Below are 27,633 nucleotides of genomic sequence, written 5' to 3'. Positions count from 1 at the left end.
AGTTGAACATGATTTTCTGAAACTCGTGAATTGAACATGTCATGAGACAGAGGTATAGATCTTACGATGAAGTGAGCAAGTATTGCTCATTCGATGGATCGTTGAATATTGATTGTTGAACCAATATTCCTTGGTTTGAACAAATATTTACATCTGAGCAAGTGTTGCTCATGTGATGAATTGTTGAATATTTGATCGTCTGAGCATGTGTTGCTCGTCTGATGAATTATTGGCAGCGTACCAAAAATATTAATTAGAATACTGGTCGTTGAACCGAGCATAATTAATAAAATTAACGACCATGAGGTCGTCATAAATTTAGTAAGGTTAGAATCTGGAATGATGATCCTTGGATTCAGAAACCCTAATTTGATCAATTGATGATCAATTCATGGTTCGTCAGAATTTCAACCATGGGACGAAGGAGGGAGATTACATGGGACCGTGGATCAACCATGTAGTGTCCATATGCTCGCGTGAGCAAATACGAAGAACTCCTGAAGAGTTGACGATTTGTTGGTGAAAGAATGATTAAATGCTGGTTTAATCATTTATTCGAAAATGCTCGTCTGAGCCTTAGGTGAGAAAACCTAATTAATTATGACGAGGCGAGGGCCCGACCATGGAGTCATGAAACCGGCCATGTGTTGTCCCGTGACCGCCTGACGATCACTTCATGAAAATCCAAAGTGTTTGGGAGAGTTTTGGACCTAATACGAGCAATTGTGCAAATTAGGTCAGAACTGTGAAAATTGATGGGACCGGCTTCCGTGAGCCAAAGAGCCAATCTTGGTCGGTCAAGATAGTGTTCTCGTGTCCCCAAGGCGTCTGCGTCTCAGTCCTGAGAATTTTGATATTTTCTGGCGTGCAATTGAGCATCCATTCGAGAAAATGTGCCAAAATTAGGGTTTCAACGAAACTGAGGAAAACACCATGAGATGATGAAAAATAATTATAAAATAAGGAATGAGGAGGCATGGGACCGCCATGGTCAAGGCATGGTCGTCTGGTTGTGACCACGGTCCCGTGGTGCCTTTTCCTTAATTTTATGATATTTTGATGATTTTATGAAAAATTCATGAATTTTGAGAAATTTGATGAATTTTGGGAGTTTCCATGAATTGAAGGAGTTTTCATGAGTTCAAGGAAGCAAAAAATATTAAAATAATAAAACAAGGGCGTGCGGGACCGTGGAAGGCATGGCCGGCCGGCTAGGGCCCGGTCCCACGAGTTTCCCTATTTTTTAATATTTTTAAGTATTTTGATGATTTGAGGGAATTTTTCCTAATTTGAGAGAAATACCATGAAATCAAGGAATTTGATGAATTCAAAGAAAACTAATAATAATAAAATAATAAAACAAAGGGGCATGTGGGACCGGCTAGGGCATGGCCGGCCGGCCAAGGCCTGGTCCCACAAGTTTTCATAATTTATTTTATTTTATTATTATTTGATGATTTGTGCAAAAATACCATGAAATCAAGGAGTTTTTTCATGAAATTAGAGAAATAATAATAATAATAATAATAAAATAATAAGGAATCGTGGGTGTGGGGCCGGTTGGCCAATGGTCACGCCCCACACTCCTTTCCTTAATTTTATATTATTTTTTATGGATTTATGGAAGTACCATGAAACCGAGGAGTTTCCTCGAGACGAAGGAAATTTGATAAAATGAGAGAATTTTCATCAAATCATGAAAAATAATAAAAATGCATTAAAAATATAAAAATGGCGTGGGATTGACCATGACACGGGTCGGTTGTTCGTGTGTCCGTGCTCCCAGCATCCTGGTCAATATTTTTAATTATTTATTATTTTCTTCTCTATTTTGCATAGGTTCATCGTTTCATTGTATTTTTGAAATACTCGTTCGTGCAGTGACTGTTAGTGTATCGTCATTGGATACACCTTCACCATTTGAATCGGGGCTACTTAGAGGTAGCTCAGACGCCCGGTTGTTGATTATTTATTACTAATTGTGGAATCCAGTGGAGAATAATTCATAAAACTGAGTAATAAAATGTTTATTATTGATTGATAGGATCAGCTGATGATTCGACTATGAATTCAGAATAATAAAGTGAGCATTACCATTCCATGGGATCGTAGATTCGACCATAGAATCGGAGTAATTAAGATTTATCTATTACCATTTATGAGACCAGTTGCGGATTCGATCATGAAATCAGAGTAATGAGATAATATAGTTATTGTTATTCTATGAGATCAAGTCGTGGATTCGATCATAGAATCAGAACAATTGTTATTGTCATTCCATGGGACCAGTCGTGGATTCGACCATGGAATAGGAGCGATTGTAATTAGGAATAATTAACTTTGTGGCTCTATACTAGCAGAGCAAGTTGTCTAGGAGCATTAATTATCCTGATACGAGCTTGCTGGTAAGTCATATCCTTTATATAGTCAGGATAAACTTGTTGTTTGTTCCTGAAGACGTTATCGCTCTATACTAGCAGAGCAAGCTGTCTAGGAGCCGTCCATCTCGTGATGCTATATAGAAATAATCACTGAAAGTATTCAGTATTCATGAGATATGCCGTTGTCCAGTCGTGAGACTACATATCTACATGTCCTCTGAGAGAAAGTACTCTCCGTTGAGAATTCGATGAGAGACCCGTGTCTCGATACTCACGTCTGATTGCTGAATCATACCTTCGTATAATTATGAGTTTACGAATTTATCCTTTGTCGAAAATCCACCATCTACACTAATCCACTTGATAGGAACTTGTTCAACACGGGCTTTTCCATCACCTGTTTTCATAAATATAAGCATGACCATCTCAATTAGAGAGAGGCTTGATCTACAACACTGGAAAAAGTCAACCGTATATGAAATCGACTAACCTGGGTGTCAATCAATGTGTCTGCAAGATATGGATTGAGCACAACAAACAAGAGGAGAACCCCAAAACCTAAAAATCTTGCATAAATCCTGTTCCTCTCAGATAATTTGGAGATTTGGAATATGTACACAAGCTTATCGTCTGCTTTCATAGTGTACTTCAACAACGCTAAAACTCTAAACAGAGCTAAAATCTCGATAACTAGTACTGACAGCACCTAAAGGCCTTGCACATGAAGATAGAATTCAAGGAAAAAAATCTCTAGAGGTATCAAAAAGGATCTGAAAAAAATAAGTTTGTGTACCTTAGTCTGTGGATCCAGCTCCAGTTGATGTATAATATGAGGAACAATAGATAATCCTCCCATGATTAGAGAAATGTGTGAACTTACATACAGACCTATGGTGATCCATATACATTTCCATCCCATGGAGTTTTTTATGACAACGCTGAGAACTCCTGTTTGATTCCCTATATTTTCAAAAAATAAATAAAATGAAATCGGATAAGCAGATTGATCATCTAGCTGAATAACCAAATGGATTGCATACAAATAGAAGAGTGCATGTATACAAGTATTCTTTTACTTGTAACCGCTAAAAACCCAGGTGATGGATTTAGCAGGGTTTGCAGTATGCATCATCGAAATCGATACACAAGATTAATCTAACCTAACGGTGTTGTCGAATTCTAATAGTAAATCATGTTATCATAACTAACGTAAATGTGCAGGAAATGTAAGTGCGATATAAATAAATGACACAAGGGATTTTTAAGTGGTTCAGCCGTAGCCTACATCCACGGAGGTAAATGAGTTTGAGATCTTACTATGTATGTTTGAATATTACAAGGTTCTATGAACCGATGAGTATGGGAAAATACAAGTATTGGATATCTTCCTCACTCTATGCCTACCTCTCCTCCGAAAAGTCCAACCCTTTCTCAAGCAACTGAGTTTGCTATTTATAGACAAATGATGAGTCCCCACCAGACTCTTCATTGGTCGCTCATTGCTTATCGCTGTCATCGTATTTTGTAGTGTGCGACGACTCGCGATTTTCTGGGTTATCGTCCTCCATCCTTATCTTGACACGTCGCAGATAAGGTTAGGCGGGGTGGTTGAATGCTTTAAATGCTGAGTAGACTGCTCTTGGACGCGTGTAACGACTCTTTACAGCTGGCTCGCCACCTCGATGATACGTGGAAGCTCCCTGACCGTTCATTCGAACTCGCCTCGTGATATGTGAAAGTAACTTTTAAGGATGATCTCATACTTCTGTTATAGCGTAACCATCATGCTCCTGTCCTGAAATCATGCCACATGTATGGTGGATATTTTGCAGATACATTACTTTTTCACCGAGACCCTCGAGTATTGTTAAAGTAAGCTGAAGGGTTTGCGTGAGTGATAGGAACAAATGAACAATAGTTAAATGGGAACATTATTTAAATGCCAACAACTAGTATAAGTTGCTTCCAAAAAAGTGAAAGCAACTTTCTCAAGTTGGCTCCAAAATTGGAAGCAACTTTCTCAAATTGACTTCAAAAAATATTATTTTTTATCCCTCAATAGGATTTCTGTAAAGTCGACCAAAATGGAGGGTATTTATAACATTCTCACTAGTTAAATAGTATAAACTTACCGATTCATTAAAAAAGTCAAACACAAAACTAATAGTAAAGTTGATGAAATAGTCGATGACTCTTTTTCCATGTCTTTGGAAAATTTTGAGGGGAGAAGAAATTTTGCTGCTTTTCACCCATTTTTAACACAAGAAAAAAAAAAAAAATTCCTATCGTGTTCAAGGTGGATGTACCTATGCAGCTATGCTCATTCCTGGCATCTAATTCCCATATGATCCCATCAAGGCGTGTAATTCAATGTTTCGAGCAACAATAATCAAACGTATAAAAAGGCAACTCCGAATTAACTAATGGTGGGTTTGGTTGTAGAAGGGAGGAATTTATGGGTCCAGGAGATTTGATAGAATTATGTTTCCCTCTGTATGTTTGGTTGTCCGAATCCTTAGAATCACGTTTCCTACGGGATTTAGTTTTCCAGCAAATCCTCCATATGGAGTCCGGCCCCTTCCCCTAAGATTTGCTGGGAAACTTGTCAAAGGGATTTATGGACCCACTTTTTTTTAACTCTAAATCCCATGTATAGACAATTTTAAGATTTGGGGATAATGCCAAACCGTACAAAGACTTTAATACAAGAAAACTCTATAAATCCTAGGAATTTTAATTGAGTTACCAAACACATAAGAAATTTATATGAATCCCAGAATTTATAATCCCATGAAATTATAAATTCCGGAAAACGGTAAATTCCGCAAACAAACCCACCATAAGGTTTTCAAGAACCCATTAGCACTCACTGCTGGTATAAGAGAGAGGCCAACTTTTATTTTATTGATGAGCTAAGAAAAGAAAAACGATTCAAAAACCTGTCCATTCAAAACTTGCTTAATTTTTTTGCTTTTGTTTTGGGAATCCTGCTGTTGAGTGTTGATGTCCGAACTCCGGATGATTTAATGGCATCAAAAATCTTATAATATTCAGTTTTCCCTGCTGTACGTACTGATCTGTGAATAGTTTATTTTTGATTCTCTATAGCCACTTAAAACTTGAAGGCATCATACAACAATTACTTTGAATTATTGAATATCTACTGCACCTATGAACTAACGATGATAGTACTATCGGATTTTTCCGCAATTAACTCTCTAGAATCTAGGCAGAACAACTCAACAAAATTGAAATATCCTACTGAAATGCTGTCTGTTACACTGATCCTCTTCTTTGATGTGGCATTGACGGGGACCTTGAAATTTCTTCATTTGGCATCTCAGAGTAAGATGGAGAACAAATAGATGTTGAGGTTCTAAGAAGAGGTGTACCAACTCTGCTTGAACCTTCATCAACAAATGCAGAATGCTTGATTCTAACAGTAGTAGAGATAGGTTTTAACTCGATAGTGTGATGTCTTCCAGGGGAAGGACTCTGAAACTCACTATCAACATCGTCAATGGAAATTACTGTGCTAGTATCTGCGTGCACAGTACTGTCATCGTTGAGGATACCACGCCGCCTTCTCTTCTTTGTTTCCTTGTTCCATCCATGTATTGTCTCTCTTACTTTATCCGGAATCAATGCTGCCCCTTGTAATTTGTTCCCATCTGGGAAAAAAAAAAAAAAAAAAAAGGACAAATAGAAATAACGAACGTGACTGAAGATATCACTTTTGCATAAATTTTGAAGGACGCAAATGGTTAAAATAACATGTTGAAAAGAAAGGATACCTGAGTTACTAGTGCATATAGTGGCAAAGTGCTGTAGCTACAAAAGATCTGTCCAACGAACCTAACCAGATGCCAACGAGAAGAGTAAGTGAACAATACGTTCCAGTAAATTCTTACAAAATAAAAGACCTATAAAAGCAAGGTTATAACAGTGGTAAATGCATACCCCAAAACGAGGCGTGTGTATACAAACCCTTGATTTTCAGTGAAGCATGAGTGATATCCAAATTGCCACTGTACAATCAATCAGGCAACAAAAATATCAGCACAAATCACTCCTACATTATGTTTGTTTACTCCTGACTCATCTGAGTTATCTAGATCTGAGTGAAATCACCTGACTCATCTGGATCTGTCTCATCTGACTCAAAAAACGTGAGTCAGTGGTTTGGTCCCGTTAGTCAGGGGTATTTTGTTACCTGACTCAAATGGGTCCGAGTCAGGGGTTATGTCTGAGTCATAGGTCGAGTCAGATCTGACTCAAAATGCAAAACAAACGGTCTGACTGCTGACTCGGTCCGAGTCAGAAATTGACTCAGATCCAGACGCCGAGTCAGCTGCAAACAAACAAGATGCTAGTCTCACACAGGAATGTAACTCACTTAACAGCGAAAAGAAAGTACCCAGAACCACAAAAATGTAGCCAGGTCAAACGCATTCTGCGTTTAAAAAGAGAAGGATCGAGCCAGTCAAATTTTGCCAATTTATTATATTTGAATGACTTATAATAATAAAGTCAAGTTGTGGATTCTGAAAAAGCCAACCTGGAATAGAACAAAATGGATCAAGGACAAGATAAACCTTGGTTTCTTAAACCAAAAAAGTTCATCCCCAGGCCTCAACCGTGTTTCTGAGAAGAATCCAGTTACACCAGCATTTTCCCATACCAAGGTTGCAATAATCTGCTGAAGCTTTGTACCCAACACCAGAACAAGCTGCACAAGACTAAACCTTCAGTACTGTGTATTTAGTTACATGTAGTGTATGTTGCCGTACACCGCCAAGCTTTGGAGGGGAATAAGTTCTTACAGCTATGGGTATGATGGCTAACCAGAAATAAAGATCAGCCCCTGCATAGAAGATGTAAAAATAGATGGATTGTTCGTCAACTATAACTTTTATCTATCTTGGAATACATAAAAGCCACTAACAAATCAGCCAAGGTTTGTAATAGTGGTAGTAAGAAAACCACAAAAAACTGCCGTACCATCGACATCAAAAAGCATGAAATCAACAACAAATCCCCATAGCGGTACACTGCCATAAAATCAAGAAGAGGTTAGCTAGCTAGAAGTTTATAAGGACTACAAATGGGCATGAAGTACAAGTGCCCTGTACGTTGGACTTAAAGCGGCTATGGATCTTGCACCCAAACTGGCAGGTTGCAGGTGCATTAGGGTTTTGTTGTATTTGGGTGGCTCAACCTGTGTGGTCCAGCGTTATCAGAAGAACAAACTACTAGCTTTGACCTGACAGGAAAACGAATAACCGATACTACTCCAAAATACAATGTTGAATCATCCAACTGGAGCAGAACAGTTTCTACAATTTTTCCAAGTGAGTTCATATCCCATCATGTCATACGGATGCACTTGAGTTATTGTCAGATACTTCCAAGAAATAGTATGGAATTGTAGCTCACCTTACACCAACTATCCTTTGGAATTCTTCTTCCATGGAACGAACCATATAGCTGTGAAAGTCATATCTCGATGCAAGATTGTGATTCTGCAATTACAGAAACCAGAGTAAATGAGAAAAGGATACAGTCTATTGCATTAAATAATATAGTAATAGAAATGCGCTAGGGTGGAATGAAATTCTACCCATCCGACTACCTAAAAAGTGCTTAACATGCAACCAAGTCATCTGCAAAGAACCCATGGTCTAGATAGGTGACATAAATCTACCAGCAAAAAGGTATTTCGTACCACGATGAATCCTGAACGAAGAGTAAGGTAATCAGTCCGACGAACGGATTGGCCAAATAGTCGGAAAAAACAAACCTGCACCATAATCAACGACAAATAAGAAGTTGTAGAACACTATAACTTTAATTATGACATACTACTGCCATCTCTAAAGGTTGTGCTTACAGGTGGGACTGAAATGAGCAAAATCAGAATCAACAGGCCCTAGCTGAACTTGGAAATGTGAACACTAGCGCAGCTAAATATCAGGATTGAAGTATTCAACTAAAGGCTTACTCACCAACCAAACAAGAAGTCCATTTATACTCCAAGGGTTTGACGAATGAAATTTCACAAGATTTGATTGCCTTCTCATTGTTGATTCTGTAGCAGTTTCTGTAAAGAAACAGGAACAGAAAATGCTTGTCATTTATAACCCCACTCACCAATGAAGCCTAATTTATGGATTCCCCATTCACTTTATGCGCATAAACATAAATTGGAAGAAAACAAAAACTACTAGCTAACAGAGTGCTGCAAATTCGCAATGTTATCAAACTATAGAAACAGAAGGAAATATTAACCAGTAATTATATATAAATTAAAACAAGATATATTGAATTGTATGATTCACCAAATTTCACATTAATTTTCCTAATTAAAGTTTGCATAACTGGAAAGTGCATTGTAATATCACATGATCTTCATTATTTCTGTATAAATAAAGCATGAAGTAGACAAGAGATTGTGGGATTAGCTGAGTTAATGAGTTTCGGGCGATAATCTACGCCAGCTATGTACAATAAGTAGTTATGCTTTACCGAAGCAATTGTTTTACTCTTAACATACCTAAAGAGCTTACCAGGAAATGCATCAGTGTCTAACTGATGAGCCTCATCCTCCCATGTCCTCCAGCTATGTATCTGGTACAGATTACAAAAGCAAAACCGTATATTATTAATCAGATAACCATTTTATCAGTATAATGCACTTGACCACATTGAAAATATTCATATCTGTTAAGTGCAGGACCCAAGTACTCTAAGCCAAGCAAAACATAAAAACAGTTCCTATAAATCCAAAGCAGGGTTATGAAGTAGATAGCTTTACTTGACGTTAAGAGTTCACCTTTACAATTGCTAACAACATCGTTAAGCAACTATATAATATATGCATTACTGCCATGATAAAGATAAAGCGGTGCAGCTGCTCCAAACCTTCGTATGAAACAAAGGGCTCATAGTTCTGGACAGAAGATGACATTCCAAAATAGTAAACAAAGGTTAAAGAAGAACTGAGAAGAAAGCTTACTGAGAGAAATAGTTTTCAACAAGTCGAAATACACTGAGATGACCAAAGAATTTCAATAAAATAACTTTTAAGGGGCCTAATGACATGCCTTTTCACAGGTATTTCCATTCGACTCACTCAACCCTCTCCGAAGGGAGTGGTGAAGAACAGAACCCATAAATAGCTTATGGCCTTCATGAGAATCTCCATCCGCTTTTTCAATTTCAGCTCTGCTGCATGGAGAGAAGGTGCCCTCATAGTACTTAGTATGAATGCAAATACTTGAAATCAATCTCGAGGTCGCTGTAAGGAGGAGTGACATAAATCCGAGCAACATCAACTCTGTAGGGAAGAACCTGAAAAAATGAGGCTAGCAGAAAGCTAGGATGAAAAGCACCCCTATCTACAGAAATTACACATGAATGGTATCTATTTGCACTTGTAATACATAAAACAGCATCACTGAGGGATGCCTCAAGATAAAGTGTCTCGAGAATGATGCATTTCCACACTGGATAACTTACCTTCTTTCATTTTCTCTAAAGCCTCGTATAAAGGTTTCCTGTTGGTTTTCTGCAGCCACTGAAATCATGAACATTGGTTAAGGATGGCAAATACTAAAAAAGCATCCTAGAGTTTCAAAGATGAAAACATTAAGGATCAATGACATTGAACTCAGAAAACCTAAGAAAGTGCAGCAGTAGAGGTTCATTACAACTAAATGTTGTTGGAAAACGATTAATAAAAAAATAATTTTTTAAAGTTTTAATAAAAAATTATAATTTATTGTTTTATTTTGTGAATGAAACTTTTTAGTCCCACATCGTGGAGTTTCCAATTTTTAGTAGTTTTAAGAAACTATATAAACCTTTTAGTCCCACATCGGGGAATTTTTCTTCTTAAGTTGTATTTGTCAATTATATAAAGAAATCCACTACTTTTGTAAAATCTATGGGAAAGGGGTTGCTCTATATTTTAGAGGGACCCCTAAGGGAAAATATTTTATAGCGGTTTTTAAGCATTCGCGATTTTCCTTAACGGTTTTTTCGGAGTTGCCAAGTTCAAGTTGAGCATCTACTACATATGCTAGTAGTGGGTGTATTAGGGTGTTTTATCTTGGAGATATCCGTCCTGTGAGGGCTATAGCATCACTCTTGAGTGTAGCCGGGCGCTAATGTCTTAAGGACAGCGTGTTGAACACGTGACTCACTCTATTTTCCAAAGTTTTGCCTTGTTGCTGTTGCGGAGATACGGGGAGCTTGTTCGTTTCGTCAAAGCAATCACTTCCATTATAAAGGAGCTAAGTATCAATAACTTTTGCTTATTTGATTTTTCTTTGTTTTTGATTATTGCACCCAACAATCTTAAGACATTAGCATTTGTAATAATCGAAAACGATTGATTGGTTTGTGAATCATGGATGTTAATTGTGGAGTGAAAAACAAAAACGAATTTCTGGTCAGATGTAGAGTTTCAATTTTATCTTTTAATCTAGAAGGAATTTCGATGAACCCTTTTGACACAACGTAGTAGACATTCTGATAGTTACCCACGTAAAATTTCAGAATTTTTAGAGTTGTAAAAGTATTTTTTTGATATTTTACAAAACAGAAAAACGTTTCTGAAAAATTCTGACGAGCAAAAAATTGTTGTTAACTAAATTAATTTTTGTGGGGTAACCATGAGTTTTTTGAAACGCTGATTCAAACGAAGTTTGTATATATAGATGTTATCTTCAAAACTCATATTTTACTTTCTGATTTGGAATTGTGATTTGTGAATAAAGGTGTCATCTCCGAGGGACATGGCTAATAGCCGCATGTGGTTGGAAACAAATCTTCCAAAGATGGCAAAGGTGAGAACATCGAACGCAACTCTAAGCATGGTCTTCATGATAAAGGTATATTTCGTAAACCTGAATCCGGAATTACTTTAGTTAAGGGTGAGTGTTATGTTTGTAAAATTTTTGGCCACGCGGCAGTAAATTGTAGACAACATAAAAACCTTAATAAGTAGAAAGTTAATGCTAATTTAGTTGAAACAAACTAGAACGAGTTTGGTGGCATGATGTCGGAAGTTATTTTAATAACCAATGTGAGAGACCAGTAGGTGGACTCTGGAGCCACCAAGAATGTTTGTTGAAACAGAGACCTATTCACCTCCTATCATAGGATAGGGGATGTCGAGAAACTCTTATTGAGTAACTCATATGCAATAGAGGTTGCATAAAAGGAAAAGGTCGAGCAGAAGCTCATATCTGTAATATTCTCACATTGAATGAAGTTTTCATGTTCCGAGCATATGCGAAAATCTTGTATCTTGTTCTGTTGTAGATGGAAAAATATTTAAGATCTTAATTGAATCTGGAAAACTTGTTGTAACTAGGCAGTGATTTTTTAAGCAAGAGTTATAGGACTTTGGGTCTATATAAGCTTAACGGAAAAACTGATGATGTGAACGTAGTTGATTCTTGTGATATCTTTGTGTGATTGATTGTTTTACGTGGTAGACTTGGAACCGTAAACTTATAAGTCAATGCTTAACTGGCTAGCATAGGCTTCGTACCCAAATTTAGTTTGGATTTTGAACACAAAAGTGAAATCTGTGAAGAATCAAAATATGCTATAAAATCTTTTAGCACAAATGTTCAGAGTAATTCTAAGCCTTTAGAATTAATTCAGTTAGGCCTAGTTGACATGAGTTCAACCCAAAACCACTGTGGTAAAAGATGGTTATAACTTCCGTAGATGATTGTACGAGGTACTATCTTGTATACTTGCTTAGGATAAGGATGACGCCTTAGAAGCCTTAAGATGTATAAACTTGAAGTTGGAAACCAATTAGAAGCCTTGAACATAACAACCGTATCCTTAAGGAGATGATAATTTCCATGTTGATTAGTTCAGGATTACCTGCGGCCTTGTGGGGGGAGGCAGTCCTCTTAACTAGTATATCCTGAATAAAGTACCCTTTTAAGAATCAGATGAAACTCCATATGGTTTATGGAACGGTAGATGACCTTCTTATGAATGTGTCAAAGTGTGGGGGCGTTTGACTAAGATTGTAATTCCTCTTCCTAAAAGAACTAGATTGAAACCAAAAATGTTGATTGTGTTTTCGTATAGGGTATATTGAGTATACTTCTACAAATAGATTTTTGGTTGTGTGTTCTGATTTTTTCTGACATTGGTGTGAATATTATTACGGAATCTAGGGATGCTGAGTTCTTTGAACATGTTTATTCTAAACCTGTACCTCATTAGAGATGTGTTGTTGATCCCCTAGATTTATCTTCAAATAGTCAGAACTTATTTTAAAGGAAGATGAAGTTGATGTTGAGCCTAAGAGAAGTAAAATAATTAGACTTGAGACTTCTTATGAAACCGACTTCATAACATGCCTAGCTTAGTCTGAGCCACAGACTTGTAAAGAAGCCTTAATATCTACTGAAACCCCATTCTGGTAAGAATCTTCATTTAGTGAAATGGACTCAGTCCGTTGGAACCAAACTTGGGAGCTTGCTAGTTTACCTCCAGGTTGTAAGACCATGGGATGTAACTGAGTCTTTAAGAGGAAACGATAGGTAGATGAAACTGTGGAAAAAATATTAAGCTAAGTTGGTAGCTAAAGGCTATAAACTAAAAGAAAGTGTAGATTTCCTTGATTCTAATTCAATTGTGACGGAAATTACTTCCGTTGAGATACTAATTGTTATTGCTGCCATAAAGAACGTAGAGATACATCAGATGGATGTTAAGACAGCTTTTTCTAAAACCGTGAATTAGGTAAAGAAATTTACATAGATCAACCTGAAGACCTTGTAGTGAAAGGTTGTGAATACAAAGTTTGTAATTTGAAAAATCTTTGTATGGTTTTCAAATAAGCACGTAAACAGTGACATGGAAAATTTAATCATGTGATAATGGATAGTGGATTTAAATTAATGAATCTGACAAGTATGTCTACAAGTAACTTGTTAAGGATGTCTGTGTAATTGTATGTTGATGATATGCTTGATACAAACATAGATGTGATCAATTCCACTAAAAACATGCACTGAATGAGAACATTGACTTGAAAGACTTGGGCCCTTTTGATGTAATCTTAGGGATGAGAATTAGAAGATAATCAAACATTTATAAGTCTTAGTCGTTCTCATTATGTTGAGTTGTGCTTAAGAGATACAATCAGACTGATTGTAAACCTGCTTGTACTTCGTACGATTCTTATTGTAGTCTCAAGAAAAATAAGGGTAGTGGAGTATCTTAACTTTAATACTCAAAAGTTATAGGATGTCTGATGAATTTAATGAACTGTAAGAGTCCAGACATTGCCTATATTGTGAGTAAGTTAAGTGGATATAATTGTAGTCCAGAGCAAGAGAATTCAGATGCACTGAGTAGAGTATTATGGTACCTAAAATACTCTTTTGATTTATGAAAGGTATCTTGTTGTCCTTGGGACTTTATGATGCAAACTGGATAGTTGACTCAGAGGAGTCTAAGTCTACGAGTGGATATGGTTTCACTCTAACATGTGGGTTTGTTGTTGGAAGATTTCCAAACAAACATATCGCTCAATTCATTATGGAATCTGAGAGTATTGCGTTAGATAAAGCATGAGAGGGGGCCGAGTGCCTAAGATGCTTTTTAGAAGACATTCCTCTTTGGCATAGGCCTGTGCCAGCTATATCTATACATTGTGTTAGCCAAGCTATAATAGTTAAAGCTAAGAAATAACTAATCTCAATCGACGTTATTTCCATTGATTGGATAAAGTCCAAGGAGAATATCGCGCAATCTTTGACGAAAGGTTTGTACAAAGAGATAGTTAAAAATGCATCGAGGGGGTTGGGGCTTAAGCTCATATATTAAACTTGCCATGAAGGATACTCAACCTTGCTGACTGGAGATCCCATGATCAAGGTTTCGAATGAGACAACTAATTTGTGGTGGGTAAAGGTAAACAGTATCAGAGATTTTCATTTTATGTCCCTTCCCTATGGTGTAGACGTGATAGTGTGACTGCATGTGGAGGATGACTTTTTAATAAGTCTTAATGAGTTCTATAGTTTCAATTTAAGATTGAAGTAGGGTGTAGCAGTAACACTCTTTATGGAAACTCACCTATCTGAATGAGGAAGTGGGTCGCTTCCTGTGAGAATATGAGCTGATTCTCTAGAGCATTCTGAGAAACAGGATACGTCCAGGGCCAAAACGGACAAAACGGCACGAGCTTGGCAGCAATCTTGGAGATATCACCCGTGGTTGTTATCACGAATTACATCAAATGCTAGTAGTTCAAGACATAGTTCACTGTCTCTAGCAAGTAATTCTGGTAATATCTCACTAAGCAAAGGTTCAAGACCTCATGGACACCTCTGCCTAAAATGGTATTTCCTGCGTTTTTTTATGTGATTTTCATTTTGATGCTTTTGGTATTACTGGAACTTAGGACCTAAAGGTCACTAAGGGTTCACTAGTTCATGCTTTTTCACTTTGGTGAAAGATACCTATAGTCTCACCATGTGAGAACTAAAGATGAAAGCTCTCAATACTATTATGATTTATGCAATCCATAGTATGACCCTGGGGTCAACACACTTTTGTGTGAGGGAGAGGACGTAGAAATGACTAGTATGATTTCAACACTTGCACGATCAGTCTGTTTGGATCGCGAGGTTGGGATGTTTATTTACCAAGATCTATCTGTGTTTTCATGTTTTATTGAGTTTTCATTCATGTGGGGGATTGTTGGAAAACGATTAATAAAAAAATAATTTTTTAAAGTTTTAATAAAAAATTATAATTTATTGTTTTATTTTGTGAATGAAACTTTTTAGTCCCACATCGTGGAGTTTCCAATTTTTAGTAGTTTTAAGAAACTATATAAACCTTTTAGTCCCACATCGGGGAGTTTTTCTTCTTAAGTTGTATTTGTCAATTATATAAAGAAATTCACTACTTTTGTAAAATCTATGGGAAAGGGGTTGCTCTATATTTTAGAGGGACCCCTAAGGAAAAATATTTTATAGCGGTTTTTAAGCATTCGCGATTTTCCTTAACGGTTTTTTCGGAGTTGTCAAGCTCAAGTTGAGCATCTACTACATATGCTAGTAGTAGGTGTATTAGGGTGTTTTATCCTGGAGATATCCGTCCTGTGAGGGCTATAGCATCATTCTTGAATGTAGCCGGGCGCTAATGTCTTAAGGACAGCGTGTTGAACACGTGACTCACTCTATATAGCATCACTGAAGAAATAGAAACTAAGCACACGATGATGCTAAAAGCAAATTTTTACTTACAGAACTTAAATGGTGAATTGCCCGCTCCAAAAGCAATGAAACAGCTATAAAAACCGTCAAAACAGTGGCGACAGACCAAGTTGGTGTAAAATACAAGGATCGCATCTCCTCGTTGTCTTCCGCCATCGTGAACTGACAATTTTCGCAATCCCAATTGGATGTAGTATCTCTATTACTCTAAGAATCAACCAGAAATACCTTTGAAACACCACTAGCAGATATAAAGCTTCTGCTTAACAACAGAAAAACCCTTCAAATCGTTACTTAAACCATATTTTACGACATGGCCACAATGACGCTCACAAAACCTGTACAGAACTAAGTACCAGTTTTCAGTCATTGAACATTGTATCCATCATTTACTCTGAAATTTTCAATATCCAAAGTAATGAGGCTTTCCAGAACAAATCCGAGAAACTTTAAAAAGAAATCTCCATTTAAAAGACGACCTTGCTGCAGATTCTTGGCCTTGGTGATACAGATCATTTTTCAACCAGTAAATTTTTCTATCTAAATGAGCAAATTCTAGAGTTTAGACCTTCAAGAAACATAAAAACAAAATAAATAACTTGGAAATTGTCATCACGTGCAAACATGTCTACTATTTTACATTTAACCTAAGAAACCAAAACAGAGATATAAACACAAATTGCATATAATAATAAGAAAAATGATTTTCAAATAAAAACTCAATAGTATCTAGATCTCTGCCTCTGGATATAATAAAAAATTTGGGGTTTTGATTGTTGTCGTTGAAGATTCTCTTTTCTTCATCTCAAAGACAGAGTCACCTGGCAGGACAAAAATTCAATGTTGCCTTCCTCAGTTCTTTCCTTTTAGCAACATTTCTTTTGTCTTGATGTTTCATTTCCCGGGAAAATCTCAGATTTATATAGTTGTCTAGTTTCTATTTCTTCAGAATGTTTTTACTTCCACCCAGTTTCTTCTCAATACACCCCTGCCTAATTTTTCTTACACTTCTTTCACACCCGGAAAATGAAAGGTCAAATTGCTTACAGTCTGCTTCAAATCACCACCTACTAAGCAGCTGAGCATAAACCAGAGAAAAGGTGGTTGCTCTAGTATTGCCCTTGTAGACAGTATTGCCTACAATGGTAACTGCAGGATGCAATCTTTCCTGATAGCAAACTACTTGATGGACTCAACAGCCAAAGTGAAACTGCAGGATGCAATCTTTTCCAACAGCAACCTAGTTCGTGGACTCAACAGCCAAAGTTCGTAAGCATAAAGAAACAATATTTTATTTTATTTTTCATTTTATATAAGCAACTGTACAGCCATAATTCATAGGATTTTCCTGTTCAAATTTAGCTACACGAGGATGTTTACTCATCAACTCGAGCGCCCGTTCCTTAACGACCCCAGTCCCCATCCCATGAATAACAAAGAGTACCTCCTTTGACCTAGTTGCTGATAATGCCATGCTGAGTTCTCTCAAAGCTTCCTCAACTGTCATACCACGTAGGTCCACAGTGTTCTTCGACGTCTGTATTGCCGGTCCATAAGGTACCTCCCCATTTTGGTTGATTTTGATTGGAGCAGATTTTCTATGCAACTGTCCCTGCAAATTGCATTAGAATTCAAATGGATTATAATCTATGCAGCATATACTAATTTGAAGATAAGAGGTTTCTGCTTGGGTAATGGTACTTCGATATACCACCTTTTCCCGAGTATAGGGCCTTACAACCCTAACACTTGTAAATTCACTTATAAAACAGCAAAACAGCAAAACTATATGCTCTACAATGGTGGTGCTAAAAAAATACTGGTCACATTGTAAACCCTTTGGACAATGAGAGAAGTTAAAGTACGAACTAAGATACTAAAACTAGAAAATGAGAAGCCGGTGAGAACAGGAAAGTTCATCAAGAACAATTTTAAAACTTACTAGTCTTTTCGGAAGTGCAACAGTTGCCGTTTCACTCTTATCAGATGGAAGAGCTCTTATATTGCTTTTTTTCACACGAACTCTAATTTTCCCATACTGCACTAAAGCCATCCCATCATGTCCGGGTGCCTCAACTATAGTAGCCAACTTATTTCCTAGTCCCTTTACATGGACTTGCTCTCCAACTTGAGGTACATAAGAAGTATCCTCAATTTCAGTGATTGAGTAATCCCCAGTGGGACGGTGAGCTTCAGCAATTGATGCAATTGCAGCTTCTGATTTGCGGATCATTAAGTTAAACTCATCAGGTTCGCCAGCACTTAGTTGGTTGTCGAAGTCCCTAACAACAGCTTCTATCTGAGACATAGCTGCTTTTAGCTCGTGCTGCGCTTTTTTTATTTCGTTTGCTTTTAGAGTTGCCTCACGCCTAACAAGATCTCGTGCTTCTTCTTGGATCTTCACCAATAAAGGAATAAAATAAAGATAAGAATTCACAAAGGGAGGGCGAAACTGATTGTAGGTACAGTTATAGACTTGTGAATCTAAAGTGACGAAATACTAGGGGTGTGGTCAACAGTTTTAAAGCATACCTCGTGATAAATTTTCATTACTTCTGAATGAAGAGATGCAGCTTTTGTGGCCTCGGCTTCCAATATATTTCTCTCTTCCGCCAATGACTGGTATAACAAACCTTTCCTTTTCTTCTGCTTGTCCGGCATTAATTTATCAACCCATATATTTGCACGTTCAAGCACTTTCCGGTCAAAACCAATAGATTTAGCAATACTCAAGGCATTGGAATTTCCAATGCTTCCCCAAAGTACACGATAAGTTGGTTTTAAAGTCTCCAAACAAAATTCCATTGCAGCATTCTCAAACCGAGCATCCTTATCTTTTAGATTACTTAAGTCTGCATAATGTGTAGTCACTACAGCCAGATTCACTCGATCTTTGATATACATCAAGATGCTAGCAGAAAGAGCAACTCCTTCAGAAGGATCAGTGCCACAACCAATTTCATCAATAAGAACCAGTGATTCTTTTGAGGCCACTTCCAAAATATTACTGATACGTGAAATGTGTCCGCTGAAGGTGGAGAGGCTTTGTTCTAATGACTTCAATCCAAAAAAGAAGAGTTTCAGAATAATACCAAATTAGACTCAGAAATCCAAAATATGTTATATATGTTCTCTTCCTCAAACAATATAATTTACTACCTGTTGATCTCCGATATCTGCAAGAACAAGATCAAACCAAGGAAGCTTCGGCTCGTTCCTAGCTGGCAAATACATTCCAGCCTTGGACATGAGAGACGCTAATCCCAGAGTCTTCATGGAAGCTGTTTTACCTCCAGTATTGGGTCCTGAGATCACAACCACCTTCCTCGTACACCCAATCTTGATGTCTATTGGCACGGGGAAATTAGATGCTTCCGAAGAAGAACCTCTAAGAGAAGATTCGAGGAACACAGGATGATGTATACCTTCGATATCTACTGAAAACGAATCACCTGTTTTATCCGATTCTCTCGTCTGGCCTAATATTGGGCAGACCCCATTTATCCATCGAGCATATGCTGCTCTAGCAGAAGCAAGATCTAATTCAAGAACTCTATCCAATAAATACATGATATCTGATTCTGATTCCGCTATTTCTAAAGTAAGAAAGCTCAATATGGCAAGCTCCTCGTATCTCTCGGAATTTGAGAGACGCACTTCCATGTTGTTTAACTCCACTGCATCTCTGGGTTCCACAAAGTAAGTTGCTCCAGTGCTACTAGTGTTCAAAACTAACCCCTCTGGAAGCATGAACTTGTAGGCTGCCCTAATACCAACACACATTCTTGATCTTCTCTTAGTAACCAAGGGACTATCAATAGCCCCAGCACGATAAATCATATTTGATACATCCTTCAACAAAGATTCCAGGTTGTCCATATTCCTCTTCCTTTCTGACCTAACGTTTCCCAAATCTTCACTAGCTCGATCAAGGATCACTGACCGATTACAATCTATACAGTATTCAATTTTCTGCTCCAATTCATTCAGGAAATTACAGTTCTCAAGTATATTAAAAAGCGGAGAGTACCTGACAGAAAATTACACATTGTCACTAACAATTCAAATCCCTATACCAAGAAAGAAGCAAATACCTCTTGGTTTAAGAAATAGCTAAGAATATATAAACTACTAGTCATTGCAAATCAAACCGACAATGCATTTCACTACAAACTCTAGCCAAGACATGATAACCGATCATTATAACAAGATTAAAATCTTAATCCATTTAATCCATCCACTAATTCTACTGACAAAAAAACCCATTGTGAATAATTACATGAAAAAATGAAAAATAAATTCAAGAACCACCTAATACAAAACCATCATTAAAATCCAATATATAAATTAAGTTGCCAATTACCTAATAGAAGAATCCTCATCGCATGAATTCTCCAACTGTCCCAATAGCTCTCTGGCAGAACGAAGAGTTCGTTTCACGGAACAAAGTTCACTGATAGTTCTCCGTTCACGTTCAACAGAAGACTTCACAATTCCAGTTATATCTTCAATTCCAGAGAAATCCAATGGCTGAGGAAGAAGAATTGCAGCTGTTGTTTGATTCAATAGTTTTTGGCTCTCTTCTAAACTTTTACCAAAACGAATATCTCCTTTAAGAGCAACGGATTTACCCATACTTGTTGAAGTGAAAGTAGAAACTTGAGAACAAACAGATATCCATCCTAGAATTTTCTCTGATTCTTTCTGTAAATCCTCTGATATCTTCTTGACTCCAATTTTTGTGGTAGCATTTGAAGCTGAAATTGAGTTTCTGAGAGTAATTTGACTCGAGTGGAAGAAATTTAATGATGGTTTGAAAGAAATGAAGCAATTGCAGATTTCCATTAGCAAAATATGAATATTAGGGTTTGATATGCATTCCGTGATATTGAATTTCGCTCTGTTTACTTTGTTTCTGATTTTTCAATCATTATCCGGTCCATTGGAGGGAAGAAAAAGAGCTGCCACTATTTTTACAGCGTATGTGTACACCAACCAAAGCGTACAGTGTTGTTGGATTTACTACCGGACCGCATCGGTGGGCGTAACATCGGTGGGCATGGTTTGCCGTATCTGCCCGGAAATCGGTCCCCGAGGTAAATTAATAGCGTGAAAAACTATTTGGACCTTCCCGGATGGTCTGATCCTATTCGGATCGTATTCGGATGTGTGTAGATTATCCTGTCTGAGGGATTTACTGTTTAGTCCATAAAATCTGATCCGGGTTACTGGTTAGTCCAGCGCCAAAAAATATTTACTCCCTAATCCAAAAAGGTTTTGAAAATAGTAAAATTACTCTACTAATCCTAGTATATAACATTACATATAATAATACATATGTTACTACATATTACATATGTAGTATACTAGTAGTAATTAGTAGTAACTAGTATATAGTATGTGGTAATAATATATGTAGTATGTAATATACTAGTAGTAATTAGTATGTAGTAATAACATATGTAGTATGTAGTATACTAGTAGTAATATGTTATGTATTGATACTACATATTGACATGTAGTATGTTATATATTGATATGTAGTATGTTTGATATGTAATATGTTATGTATTGATACTACATATTGATATGTAGTATGTTATATATTGATACTACATATTGATATGTAGTATGTTATATATTGATATGTAGTATGTTATGTATTGATACTACATATCAAAAAAAATTGTTATGTATTGATACTACGTATTTTACTACTAGTACTAGTATAGTACTAGTATACTATACTACAGTAATTACATAATTTACTAGTAACAATAAGATATTTTTGTTACTACTAGTACCATACATATTAATATGTAGTATCACCGTATTGATACTACTAGTATGTAGTAACATACTACTAGTAACATTTACATGTGTTGATACTAATTAGACCTGGAAGGGTGTTTTAGAAATTTATAAAATACATTTTATAGTCTCCTCGAAGTTTTTGGACTAGAGAGTAAATCTTTTCCACGAGTGGACTAGCCATTAACTGGGTCTGCTAGAACTGGACTAGCCAGTAATTCCTATATCCTGTCATGATTCATGAACTATTTAGCGACAAGTTCAGTCGCAAAGCAACTATAGTGTATGTTGTACAACATCATTTTGTCGTTCTTTCCATTTTCCTTTTACAAACGGTTTACATACCTGGGTGAATCCTAGACCTCGTTACCAGTACTCAAACTCAACATCCAAGTATTACCAGGAGTCGGACACTTAACTAAACTCGGTACACCACCAAGCTTAGTATTCAAAACTAATACATACATTCCTAACACTTTCTATAAACTTGATATGATTGTTTGAGAATCCCAGCATTTTTAGGGTCTACTATCAACTGGACAACAGAAATCATTTCCAATACAGTGTGAAGCAATTCAAGAATAGCGATAACTATTCACTTACATTTATCTTTTGAAATCGGTAATATAAGTTTTCACAATAACACCTGAGAAGCCAGTTGTAAATTCTTTCTGGAGGCAATGAATTATATGATACAGACCCAGATGTCAACTGCTCCTCATGCCCTAGTTTTATGCACATTCCAGTACTACAATCATAATACTAGTTTACAAGTATTGGCCTATTGGTGTAATCCATATAGTGCTACAGAAATCTGTGAAATCTAGTTACCAATATGCATAGACACGGCAACATCATTTGGAGAAAGGAGGCATACTTAGCACACATTCCATCCATGCAAACTTCGGCACACCTATTTGTTTGCAGAACAAAACAAACAATACATCTCAATTACAATCTTGTTATTAAACACAAAGATAAATCCCAAAACCCACAATAGAAATGTTTTACCAATTAAAGTGTTCTGACTCACCTAATGAAACTTTTATTTATTTTGCTAATATTGGAACACCACATGCAACAGGAGCATGTTGCCCTTCTTTATACACAAGGTTTCCTCTCACAAAAGTTGCCAAAACTTTTCCTGATAATCTCTTCCCCATATAAGCCGAGATACTCTACTCACAAAAACACGAATTTGTCAACAAAAAGAGGTTCGGTAAAGGAAGATAAGTATGATCTTTGAGATAAACTAGCAAAACCAAAGTAGTTCCATTTTAGTGTACAGGCGGGTGGGCTTTTGAAGCACTGTATATGTGTTTTCAGAATCCAGATAAAATGAGAAAGATAAGATAGTGCCAAAGCTACTCCAAGAACCATATCAAATTCAAAGTTTAAGGAAAGCTTAGCAAGTACAAACACATACTGGATTCTTATGGTATGCAGTATGGTTGTCATCGAGCTCAAATTCTGTATCTGGTTCCCACACGACAATGTCTGCATGACTTCCACTTACAATAGACCCCTGCATCGAACCCACCTCAATAAGTTTGGGGTGATAAAACTGGTACAAAATATATGGCTTTCCACATGATTTTCAATTATATGGTGGTGAATTAGCATGCAAAAATCTTTTTATGTCAACACAAAAAGAAGATATTGTCAAGGTTTGCAACAACAGTGTTGCATATTCATTTTTCTGGTGCAATTGTTCGAAAACTTTCCTCTATGTTTTACATTGATCAAATCAGTTTGTAACAGTTAATAAACCTAACCGACAATATTACCTTCAAGTCCTGGCCTGCAAGTTTAGCAGGTCGTTCACTCCACCATGAAGCTAGCTGATTCAAAGTGATTCCATATTTTCTCCCATACGACCATGTCACTGGAAGAACATACTGCATTCACTCCAACAGTAAAAGAATTAGTATTATTAGTGACTGTTCTAGTCGGACTTACCTAATAAAATTGCATATGAAAGTTCATTGTGCAACAAATCCAATAAATGAAGATTATATGTATATACTGCTTATTCCTTACCTGCAAAGATGATATGCCACCCCATGCTTTCAAAAAGTCACCTTCGTCGAAACGTTTCAGTTCAGGAACTGTTGGTGAGTGATCAGAGCTTAACATGTCAATATGCCCTTCCTGAAATAACATCCATCAGTATTAGTAGGCTTTACTAAGTAAAATTTTTATCAGTTAACATATCCAACTAAAAAGTGTACCGTTAAAGCATCCCATAATCTTTCTCTGTTGGCCGAATCGCGAATAGGAGGAGAACATTTCATACGGGTATCTCCATCTTGAATCTCTTCAGAAGAAAATGCTAAATAATGAGGGCAAGTTTCTACACTTAAGCTATCACCACTGCTTTTTGCCCCCTGCATTAAATTGTAGATTGAAGAAGAAAAATTAATGGCCACATCTAATACTATGGGATTAATGTCATTTTACAGAGAGTAATAGTTTCGGATTAATGTCTTCTTTCTATAGGTGAATAGAATCAAGAGCTAAATTCTTAAGGGATGCGGCATATACCTTAATCATATCTAAAGAAGCTCTTGTATCTGAGAGATGAACAATGTGAACATGAGACCCTTCTGAAGGACCTCCAGTCCTTGTGTCCTTTGTCACTGCTAATAGTTCCCTAATTGCTGCCGCTTCCCTGATCAGAAAAATAATAAATGCTTAATTAACTGAAGATAAGTGCTGACAGTAAGGTAAAGTTGGAAAAGTATAATCCTTATACGCCCGAAGTTTGCTTAAATTAGAGTCACTTTTCTGAAAGATAATAGAGGATGGTGGTAAAACCCTTGTTTTGTAAAACACGAGATAATAATAATAAACGGGCTTCTCTGTTATGTGGTTAAACTAATGTGATGACCAGCTCGTTCAAGGGGGTAATTGAGCTACTTTACCTCTGATGTGAACCTAAATCCTTTTTATTCTTTTATTTGTATTGAGTATCTAGATGTTTGTCATAGTGAACTTTGAAATTTGAGCAGTATCTCACCATGATGGGGGCCTAGTCTTAAGATATGTGGAATAAGATCGAACATCATTGATACCATCACTTGCTTCGGAATCACTTTCAGAATCCAGCTCAACCTCAGCATGTACAAGTAAAGGTCTTTTGTACTTTGCCAGAACATTCAATCCCTCCTATAGTTACAATTAAGTAAAGCATAAAAAGAAGGGAATGAAAAAAGATCACTTCGATATACATCAAAAATTGAAAGGAAGAAAAACGGCAGGAAGTAATAGGATCAAGAATGGGTTTGATTATGATTATTAGGGGAAGAATACAACACCAACAAGTCGCTTTAAGTTTAAGATACTAAAATTGAATCCGGTGTAAAAATGGTTTACCTTGATATGGCTTGCATTTGTCATGGGGAAGTCATTTATTCCTGATGGGCACATGAATGACTGCACACAAACAGCAACAGAGAAGAAAAAAAAGATCAGTGACATATCTGGAAAAATTCTGAAATGAAAGTAAAAGAACAATTCTTTTCAGAATCCAGTCAGTAATATGAAATGCAGGTTATCTATGAGCCTTATCATGCCAATACGAAATCTGCAATCTCTGTGCCAAAGGGAACAGCAATCTGAAATTACAGTCAAAGCATATGATTTAAGTTTAACAATGTCGATAACTCTTTAGCATAGTTACCTTTAAGCCGAGAACACCAGCCTTCAAAAGTCCCTCAAGAGCACTTCTATTAAATGCATTGTCGGGAACTAGACCACCCCAGAAACCTGCTTATACCAAATTAAAACTAGTTACCACTATTGCATGCCACATTAGTATGATGCATAAATTTCACTTTTGAAGAGCTTACCAACATCAACGTAAATTTTGTCTTCTGCAGCATCCACCTAATCCAATGAGACGGAAGAAAATGAAAATATGACTTGATTTAAAATTGTCCAAAATAACAAGAAAAGTACATTAGAATCAATTTCAAAGATGAGGAAAGCTCAGAAAGATACGGATTAGAAAAGAGGAATAAAATGGTGATTAATAAGCTAAATTAAGCATCCAAACCTTGAGTTTTAGAGTTTCTTCGGACACGGTTGAGGGATAACTATTGAGAGGCATGTCAATCAAAGTTGTGACACCTCCTGTGCAAGCAAAAATCACAGTCAATTTTTATTCAGATTGAAAATTAGTTACGGTGAACAGAGAAGAGACACTGCATACATAAGAGTAACTTCTTAAGACTCCGTATTCCCCGACATTAAAAATATTACTTAATCAGTTTCTGCCTCCATCTTAAGGAATTATCCACATTCCAAGTTGGACTTTCAAAGCAAAATATGGATAAAATGGCTCAACATTTACCAGCAGCAGCTGCTTTAGTCCCTGAAGAAAATCCTTCCCATTCAGTCCTTCCCGGCTCATCAATATGTGCATGCCTGCCATGGATAAATACTTTTAATCAGTATAAATCAATACATAAATCCGATTTTGTCCATACAGTGAGAAGTTGAGTTGTTTTTGAAGGTACAACCATGCACCTCTTTCAGTGTCCTTTTTTATTTAGAGATATAGTTCATTCATGAGACTTCAATATAGAAAATACTCTCAGTGAAGTCATTAATTCAAACAAACAACAAGTCCTGGTGTATGAATTTATCATTTACAAGTGAAACATAACGGATTAGGTTTTTCATTCTCACACATCTATTAAGCCTGGCATGACAACGGCATCCCCATAATCGACCACATTGCTTTTGATTTTCCATTGTTGATTTTCTTTATTAACTACAGATATAATGTTTCCACCCCTAACTTCAACTGTCAATTGCCAAAACAATGAATATTATTACTAATCCGAATGAAGAAGAAAAAGTTTAAATCTTCAATTAGTACTCTTTTCCATATAAGATTGATTTCTTATTTTGGACTAACCTGCTCCAGAAATTACACCAGTCGGTGTGACTATGTTATTACTTAATATCCAGAACCGATCATGAGGGAGAAGACTACACTCACTGTTTGAGGGCTGCAAAACAACAGAAGATAACAAAATTTAGAACACAAACGCATATGATGTGAGCACTGTGCACATGCATGAATCATGCAAACATAATAGATACATAGAAAAACATATCAAAAATCTAAAACACTTTATAAATATTTGAATTTTTACCAAAAAAAAAATTTAACAGAAATTCAGAAAATTTTAAAATTAAACTAAGAAAAATAGAACTTAAAACAAAAATAGTTTCACCAGATCAAAAGAAAAATATAAAAAATTGAATTGGGAACTAATAACACAACAGAGTCAAGATTGGGAGAAACCTTAGAAGATGTTTTCATGTAGAAGAAGAATAAGAAAGATGCGAGAAGTGTTAGAAGAGGAAATACTCTCCAACCCAGCAGGAAGTCCATATCTCTTGAAACTCACTCACTCCCTCTCCCTCTCTCTATCTCTATCACACACACACTAGTACCCTCTCTGCTCTGAGTGCTATCTCTCTAGTACTCTCTATACATTGTGGAATGTCTCTTATCTCTCTCCTGTTTCTGATTTACCGGAATAAGCGGGGAAAATAACAAGCCAATAGGAATACGGCAGTCCCTAGTAAGTTACTGGGTGGGGGTTCAATTTCTTTATTAACCACCTAAGGTCGGATGGTACTCCTCTGCACGTACTCCAGTTTCCAGAATGTTCAGTCTCCGCACGATGTATCCGATGTATTACAGATCTAACGGTATTGAGTTAGGGTTTATGGTGTACATGAAGAAATCATAATGTCTTTTCATTTCCAGCTCATGAAAAATTGTCTTTATATTCAAGTTGGAGTTGCAGGAATGAGATTCCCAATCAGATTCTTTCAACCAATTGGGTCTTTTTACCAGACCGGTTTGTTTTTGCCATTAAAGAGTCTTAATAACTTTTGGGGGTATTTTCGTCTTATTATTTGTCGCTATTGGAAATATTCTGAAAACGTTATATGAGCTGTGGCCTGTGAGCTGCGACTAGGTGTAAACATTGAGTACTTACTAATGGCATTAGGCAGCCAACACGCAATGAGCCAATGAGGCCAATATAGGGACCTGGGGTTCAGCCTCCCATGTAATTGGATTGGCTGGTGACTGGAAATCTCTTTGGGAACTGGGGATATAGAAAGTTAAGCATTCCAATTGCGGTGGA

General features: G+C 36.7%; 2 protein-coding genes and 1 pseudogene across 2 annotated transcripts; all 3 read right to left on the bottom strand.

The window, feature by feature from the left end:
- Positions 1–5,552: 5,552 nt before the first annotated feature.
- Positions 5,553–16,807, bottom strand: LOC113306655 (annotated as a pseudogene).
- Positions 16,808–16,915: 108 nt separating this feature from the next.
- Positions 16,916–20,612, bottom strand: LOC113306636 (endonuclease MutS2). The gene is made up of 5 exons (XM_026555552.1): positions 20,013–20,612; positions 18,809–19,679; positions 18,182–18,706; positions 17,592–18,047; positions 16,916–17,261 (listed from the first exon to the last, which is right to left on the bottom strand). Exons 1-5 carry the CDS (start codon positions 20,492–20,494, stop codon positions 16,953–16,955), a joined length of 2,643 nt encoding a protein of 880 aa, XP_026411337.1. The 5' UTR covers positions 20,495–20,612; the 3' UTR covers positions 16,916–16,952.
- A 1,384-nt stretch (positions 20,613–21,996) lies between these two features.
- Positions 21,997–27,097, bottom strand: LOC113306645 (allantoinase). Its single transcript, XM_026555562.1, has 16 exons — positions 26,778–27,097; positions 26,385–26,478; positions 26,153–26,270; positions 25,815–25,888; positions 25,518–25,594; positions 25,312–25,348; positions 25,143–25,228; positions 24,836–24,895; positions 24,480–24,628; positions 24,005–24,131; positions 23,692–23,847; positions 23,501–23,611; positions 23,248–23,358; positions 22,887–22,985; positions 22,494–22,638; positions 21,997–22,373 (listed from the first exon to the last, which is right to left on the bottom strand). Exons 1-15 carry the CDS (start codon positions 26,865–26,867, stop codon positions 22,510–22,512), a joined length of 1,518 nt encoding a protein of 505 aa, XP_026411347.1. The 5' UTR covers positions 26,868–27,097; the 3' UTR covers positions 21,997–22,373; positions 22,494–22,509.
- Positions 27,098–27,633: the final 536 nt, after the last annotated feature.

This window comes from Papaver somniferum, chromosome 1 (assembly GCF_003573695.1).
Source record: "Papaver somniferum cultivar HN1 chromosome 1, ASM357369v1, whole genome shotgun sequence".
Lineage (NCBI taxonomy): Eukaryota > Viridiplantae > Streptophyta > Magnoliopsida > Ranunculales > Papaveraceae > Papaver > Papaver somniferum.
Note: the sequence above shows the minus strand (reverse complement) of the source record. Positions and strands in the feature narration are given on the sequence as shown.